We start from the raw sequence: 8,049 nt of genomic DNA, 5'->3' as shown, positions 1-8,049 counted from the left end.
GATGGGCACCAGGTTGAGGAAGTTGAAACAATGTTTGAGAGACAAGAAACTTTCTGATGGTAAAACCATTAGAGGCACGCTGACAGACAAAATGATTGATGAACTACAGCAGTATTATGGGACGGTCATTAGAAATAATACTGAGGATTTGTTGAAAATGCAGTAGGCAATATTGGCTACCTTCTTCCACAGAATGTCAACTGATGAAAAACCAGTCACCACCTTTGCCCTCCTGGACCTGATTCATGGTGCAATTACCACAATGCCCAGTACTCAAACAATTCATACAGCCATAAACATTTCATACCAGCAACAGTCATGGAAATCATAAAACCTATTTACAGAGACCTGGCAAATCCAGAATTACTGAAGAAGTATCTGCATGGTTAGACTCATAATCCCAATGAGTCTTTCAATAATCTTATGTGGACTCGCCTACCAAAAAATTTTTTTGTTGGAATGAAGACACTAAAGTGGGGGGACAGTGATGCTGTTATTGTTCATAATGATGGCAATATTGGTAGGGTGAAGTGCTACAGCATATGGGAACTAATCCTGGAGCAAACTGCATCAGAGAACTTGAACGGATGGACAAGGTTCGCATTGATAAAGCACAGTATCCAGTACACTTGGCCACTAAAAAGTCAGAAAGAAGAAAAGAAAAAAAAACTTGGAATAAGGTCAAGAGGATGATATACAGCATGGTGCAGGGTTTTTCTGAGTGACTAAAAATAAAAAATTAAGAATGTATTAAGTTAATTACAGTCTTTTGAAGCTTAAGAAGCTGTTCCTGAAAATTTACATTTTCTGTTGCATTTTTACATAAATCTCGGGAACCACTTCCAGTAGAGTATTCAAATTATCAGGGACTAATAACACACATACCGGAGTCTACTGAACTAACAGAAGAACACAATGTTATGTACAATTACAATCATTTAGGTTAACGTACAAAAAAGTACACAAAATTTTAACTGTGTAATTAAAAAATTGTATTTCCAAAAGCAGTGGCTGAAATGCAATTATTATAGTTCAGTAGTCTCAGAACATACAGTTTAACGTCCTGTAAAAGTTTCATAAGTGGCTAAAGTGGTTCCTGAAATACAGGGAAGCCAAGTCACTGAATTTAACATTGTCGGGATAGGGTGTTCCAACTCCCCTTAATGACTGCCGCACTGTTGCGCCCTCAGAAACAAACAACCGTCTAACTCCGTTCAAATAAAAAAATGGGTTCCAATGGCTCGGAGCACTATGGGACTTAACTTCTGAGGTCATCAGTCCCCTGGAACTAAGAACTACTTAAACCTAACTATCCTAAGCACATCACACACATCCATGCCCGAGGCAGGATTCAAACCTGCGAGCGTAACGGTCGCGCGTTTCCAGACTGTAGCGCCTAGAACCGCTCGGCCACTTCGGCCGGCATTCAAATAAAAAGAAAGGAATAGTGGGGTATGTGTTGTGTCGATGAAGATGTCATTAGTGATGGGGAACAAGCTAGGACTGGGTAATTAAGAGGAATGAGGTAGGCCAAATCTCTTTCAAAGTAATTATCACGGCATCTGTGGTAAATGATTTGTAGAAACCTCTTGAATGCAATTTCAGTGTGTTAAACACTGCACCATTTCGTTCGATTGAATAAAAGTAAATGGCCATCCAAAACGATCTTTACAGCATTCATCACGTACATTTAAGAAACGGGGTAGGTAGAAAAATTCGGTTTGTGTCGTTATGTTCACACACTCCTAAAGTTTCAGTAGCCGTTTAATGGAGTTAACACTCTCTGTACCAGGCCTATTTTATGCACCCGTCCCTAGAAACCGGGCAATTTTACCAATATTAAAAAAATTACTGCATCAAATCTACTGTTTGGATTGTGGCAAATTTGGTACCATCTTGAAGCTGCACATTTCTACTTTAATTCTGAGTGAAAGAAACTACTTTACAATGCACAGCTTTAAGGTACAGTTATAGAAATCACTTAGATGTTTTAAGAATTTAGAAAAAGTCATACGAATAAGGGAATACAATTGTGATTTATTTTTAACCAAAATTGTGGCACTACATTACATGTTTCTGATAGTATACAGTATTACATATAAATTTCACACAGAATCATATTGTTTTTTAGTGTGGAAAATTTTAAAGCAAGGTTCCAGGCAGAGTGCAACGCCACACTGTTCACATTCGTATCGTGTCTCTTTGCGAGAAGCCTTGCCACTCTGTTTCTTGCTCCTGGAACTGCACACGTGACACACACGAGCAGCATACTTCTTAGTAGTTGCAGGTATGTGCTGCAAAAAATGTCTCTTTGTTAGCCGACCTACAGTTCCTTCATTTCTTGGAATGAATTCAAGTGTGTCGTCTTCAACAAGCTGAACTGCAAGCACTGTTATAAAGTCTGTTATTGTAATTTTCTTCCTGTGCACTGCATTGTACAGCCAAAATGCATTTGATACTCCCATAAGCAGCAAATGGAAATATAATTTTCGCCACCATTTCACAGTTCTGTGCTGGAACGGATTGTACTGCAGGCGTTGGTCTCCAATATCCACTCCAATTTTATTGAGGTTGTAATCAAGTACCTGAAGTGGTTTCAATACTACAGACCCATTTCTCTTAGTATGCGTACCAAATGTTGCTTGATGCCTTGTAGACAATGTATACACATCTCTCTTATCTTTCCACTTCATTGCCAATACATTATCTTTACGCCGAAAAGACATTTCGCCCTTTTTCAGCGTAGCAGATACTAAATCTTTAGGCAATCCTTTCCTGGATTTGTTCACAGTACCAACAGCTCCAGTGCCTTTCTCTGCCAGTTGCTGAAATAGCTCTGGACTGGAATAAAATCGATCTAAATACACAGTGTGGCCTTTGTTCAGCAAGCTGCTGTCAGACAACAATCGCAAAATAACCGCAGACGAAGAATTGTCAACAATATGCTTACCAGCATAAACTTCAAAATTTACAACATAGCCACTACTGGCTTCAGCAACAGCATATACTTTCAGTCCATACTTATGAGGCTTATTTTGCATGTAAACACGGAAACTCACACGACCTCGAAATGGGCAAATTCCTTCATCAATTGTCACTTTTTCTGAGGGACGATATGCCTGGATACATCGCTCCTTCAAATTATTATAATATGGCAAAACTTTGTAAAGTGGATGAAATCCATCTTCGCCTGGTTTTTTCTGATTTGAATTGTCAACAAGATGCAAGCATGACAGTATCTGAGTGAAACGCAAACGGCTCATGACATGGGGACAAAAGTTACAACTAAGAACAGGATTAGTGCTCCAATGGTCCGCAATTTTGGGCTTTTTCGAAACACACATGTGGAAAATAATACCCAAGAAACGCCTCATCTCACTTATAGTCACTGGCTTCCACGAACTCAAAACTGAATGGGGCTTCAGATTATTTCCTCTTCTTTTCTTCTGTATTGTCTGTGATGCATACAAATTTGTCTGTCTCTTGAGTTCATTTACGTCACTGTCAGTAAGGAACACTTTACTGCAATCCAGTACAGAACTCGACTCATCAATATCCACTAGTATCTGCCTGGGTGTCGTGTTGACAGGCAGAGGTCGGTAGGTGTCAACTGCAGTCCACTCACTGTCTTTCGGATACGGCACAGCTGCTGGATTTGAAGCAACACCTTCAACATCATTCTCGTCTTCATCTGAAGACAAACTGTCATCAATCTCGTCTTCTAAAAAGAATATCACATTATGTGTAACTACATACATCGTTTACACATGTTCAACAGATATGTGCGTACTGCACAATTACGTGGAAAATTCGGAAATACGTACCTTCAAACACACCATTGCATTCAGAATCGTCTGAATCACTCTCTACATTATCCAGAGTGTCGCTATGATTGATCAAATCCGCAATTTCTGCGTCTGATAAACCGCGCCGAAACATGATGACAAACAACTGAATGATATACAGACTGAGAACGCAAAGATAAGTTTTAACATGAATTACAGCGCTGCCGTGACATCTATGGACGCATTTTGTTAATAAACATCTGAAAAACGTATAGCGCTGGCCAAACCCGTAGAAATAACGTTGCAGTGTTTTGAATGAAATTAAATGTAGCGGCCCGTAAATTTTACGGGCTTGGTGATTTTCGCGCGATCCCAGGCCCGTAAATTTTACGGGCTTGGCGCTTAGAGTGTTAATCGTGTGTGCCATCCGTAGCACTTAGGATATCTAAGGGATATTTTAGTTTCTTCAGCATCCTGTCTAACATGTCCTTATTAAATTGTTCACCACGTCCCGCATTTGGACCTGGTGGACAGCATCCTTCACGAAAACCCAAATGCCTGTGCAGCAATATCTGAATTTTCTAAAAACGACAATTGTGTTGAATTTAACGAATCGCTAATATCGTTTTTATTAGACTGTAGCATGTCGCATCATAACCCTATATAGTTTATTTTGCGATAGTTTTATTGTTATTTTTAAATGGTCGTTTCGTGCGTGTTTCCCTGAAATGAATATTGGAATAACGTGACATAAGAATATTTTTGTTTTGCTTTGTGGAGTTTATCAAAAAAATGGCTCTGAGCACTATGGGACTTAACATCTTAGGTCATCAGTCCCCTAGAACTTAGAACTACTTAAACCTAACTAACCTAAGGACATCACGCACATCCATGCCCGAGGCAGGATTCGAACCTGCGACCGTAGCAGTCACGCGGTTCCGGACTACAGTGCCTAGAACCGCATGGCCACCACGGCCGGCATCGCCAACAGATAACCATACAAAGTTTTTCTACGTTTTCAACAGCTACGATACAACAATATGGATTTGAATGAGCTCTAATGACGACGTTACAGGCTAACTAAGTAAAACTGTGAAGAGCAGGGTGACTATGTCAAAATTTCAATTTCAGAAAGTTGTAAAAAAAGAAACGCTGACCAGATTGACGTCAAATTTGAACGAAACATTATCGAATAATAGGGAAATGTGTTGGGAAAAAATTAAATAAAATCAACTATAATTTTCCCACTAGATAGCGCTGTAGGTCTCTTATGAAACTGAGTTCAACTACAGATGACAGCTATGCGTTGGCTATGTTGTGAACAGTTTATTAAATCAACCGCACTGTGCAAAGCACATGAGGATCCATGTTTGGCATTATAGAGCAGTTGCATTGTAAGCTAAACCCATCCACCAAGGCAGGGTCGTACCACATCTAATAGGAAAACTCTATTTTTAATTTCCGTGAGACCGAACACAGCGTAAAAGCAACACTGGCATCGGTTTTTAATTGTCCTGTGTTCAAAAATCACATAAAAAGCAAGAATGAAATCGGTTTTTAACTTTTCTGACGCCAAAGCCGCATAAAAAGCTACAATGAAATTGTATTTATGAAGATGGCATCTGATACCATTATGTATATATATATAAAGGCTCACCGGCCATTTGACCATATTCTTCTGTGCGGATGCACAAACAGTGCCCGAACTCTTACGGGAATCAGCAAAAAGCCGCGACTAATGAGTATAATGGGCAGGGGCACTAGGAATATAGTGTGGGACAATAAGTTGGGAATGTGGGTCTCACGGGAGGCGCGCCAGAGATACGTCCCTGCAGTCACACTATCCTCTGTGCCCTTGGTAGCTAAGATGGATGCCGGCACGGTAGCTCAGCGTGTTCGATCAGAGGGCTGGGTGCTCTCTGTAATGAAAAAAACTGAGTCAAGGAATTAACGATCACCTTGAACGGATGTCTTATGACGTCCGCCCAGACCAAACGCAACGAACTATATCGAACAAATAAAAAAAAGGGTGGACAGATCGTCTGCCATGTAAGCAGGAGATCCCGGGTTCGAGTCCCGCTCTGGGCACACATTTTCAACTGTCCCCGTTGACTTATATCAACGCCTTTATGCAGCTAAGGGTATTCATTTCATTGTAATTTCAGAATGAAATTAGGTTTAAATTATCGTCATACTCGCGCAAGACATGTCCAATACCCTTGCCGCCGTTTTCAGCCACAAACTTAAATCGAGAAATAGCGTGCTCCGCAACAGATCAGAGTATCTCAGGGGTCACATTCATAATGCTTTACGCAATGCGTGCTTTCAGTTCAGCTACGTTTTTAATAGGAGCAATTAACACAGCATCTTTTAGGTAACCCTACAGCCAGAAGCTACGCGTATTAAGATCGGATGATCTGGAAGGCGATCCTATAGAGAAATGACGGCTGATAATTCTGGCATTTCCGAAATGTCTCTGCAGCAGCTGCTTCACTGGGTGTGCAATGTGCGGAGGAGCACTATCTTGCATTAAAAATGACCCTACAGGCGTATCCACACTGTTGAAAGTATGGAATGACGTCGATACGCAAAATACTCCCATAGTGTTTACCACTGACGGTACAGGTAGCAGGTGCCACAGGGCACACCTCGTCGAAAAAATGCGTTCCTGCGATATATGATGGCGTCAACCCACACCACACAGTTAACTTTGCAGCATGAAGCTGTACAGGCTGATATGCGAGCGAAATTTCAGTTGCCCATATTCTGTAATTTTCGGTATTGACACGTTCTTGGGGATGACACTGGACTGTGTATGTTCACAGAATATTCCACGACTGTTCAGTGTCCACTTCCATGTGAGCAAGGGCACCATGAAATAACTCCTGAGCATGAGTAATTTTCTATGAGTAGTAATACAGGATGTTTTGTAGAATATCACGCACCGCGCTCGCAGGCATATACAAAATTCGAGCAGTTCCCCATGCACACCGTCGCTCGACCCCTCCTGCAATGCCCCTCTTTTCATACTCTTCAGTGTCCGGAATTTCTGCAAAGCTACTGGCGCACAGTCACCGTTCTTGTATAAGAAGTTCATCAGCAGCGCGAGATGCTCCATTAAAACTGTCATGCCGAGCGTCTATGACATAAACTGAGGAACAGCTGTCCACCTTAGTCTAAAGAGCATTATGAAATGTGTAACTTCAGATCATCTTTTTCTCTTTTGCGGATAGGTACTTCGACAATTACAGGTCTGAGGGATAATAAAATAAACTATTGGAACATCAACTCCGTTCACCAGTTTCACACCTTCTTACTTCTACTCCCGTACTACAGAAGCTTAACTACGGGAAACTTTAGTCCAATGGAAAATATTTTGCAGACGTTACAGAGATCTGTCGTGAAGAAAGGACCTACTCATTGGAGAAACGTTCAACATACATTACTGGCGAAACAGGGAATTACGTCGAGAAATAGAGGATAATATTTTTACTGCCCAAACCGAGAACTTCTATGTTGTAAAGACTCGCGTTGCCAATCGTGGTCACTAATGAACGATACTTCGAGGTTGCTCTATCTGGAAGCAGTCGTTTCCAATCTTAGTCGTAGATGAAACCCATACACTACCATTCGGCAAGAGATCTACCTGTGAGTGTTCTGCATTAAATGCCAAATCGTATCGCTACGTCCGACATGATAAGGGCATGAGTCACATCGGTATGTTACGTCACTGATTTCACCATATTCTTTCCACTCAACATAAAAATCGCTCCTGATAACATAGAGACAAACCTAACCTCCACGAACACTCGTCATGGCCATCAACGCGAGCTGACACACATTTGACACCGTGTAACATATATGAGGTTACGTAGAGCAAGATCTTACGATTTTTCATACAGGTCGGTCAGTTCATCAACGCGAACTGACACATATTTGACACCGTGCAACATAACATGAGGTTACCTAGAGGAAGATCTTACGATTTTTCATATAGGTCGGTCACTTCTAAATACAGGGCTAAGTGAACTTTCAGACCACATACACACATTTTCTCTACAAAAAATGTATTGCTCAAATCCGTATCTGTAACAATCAAGTCATGAAGAAAAAACAACTGTTGCCATGTTAGCGTAGATGTATTTCATTTAAACCTTGGGTAGATGATTTAAAATCTTTCGACTGCCGCCAGTACAACATATTCTAAGTATTAACAATGAAAAAGATTAGGTTTATTAGATGGATCCCAATGAGAAAAGCTTCA

General features: G+C 40.8%; 1 protein-coding gene across 1 annotated transcript; it reads right to left on the bottom strand.

Moving 5' to 3' along the window:
- Positions 1-2,105: 2,105 nt before the first annotated feature.
- LOC124712169 (piggyBac transposable element-derived protein 4-like) lies at positions 2,106-3,758 on the bottom strand. The gene has a single exon (XM_047242464.1). The coding sequence runs from the start codon at positions 3,756-3,758 to the stop codon at positions 2,106-2,108; it is 1,653 nt and encodes a 550-aa protein (XP_047098420.1).
- Positions 3,759-8,049: the final 4,291 nt, after the last annotated feature.

The sequence above is a fragment of the Schistocerca piceifrons genome, chromosome 8, assembly GCF_021461385.2.
Source record: "Schistocerca piceifrons isolate TAMUIC-IGC-003096 chromosome 8, iqSchPice1.1, whole genome shotgun sequence".
Classification (NCBI taxonomy): Eukaryota; Metazoa; Arthropoda; class Insecta; order Orthoptera; family Acrididae; genus Schistocerca; species Schistocerca piceifrons.
The sequence above is the reverse complement of the archived record's forward strand: the minus strand, read 5'-3'. Positions and strand labels throughout refer to the sequence as shown.

Excerpts from the sequence above, each read along its gene's own strand:
- LOC124712169 (XM_047242464.1), bottom strand. The coding sequence starts at position 3,758 with ATGTATGTAGTTACACATAATGTGATATTCTTTTTAGAAGACGAGATT.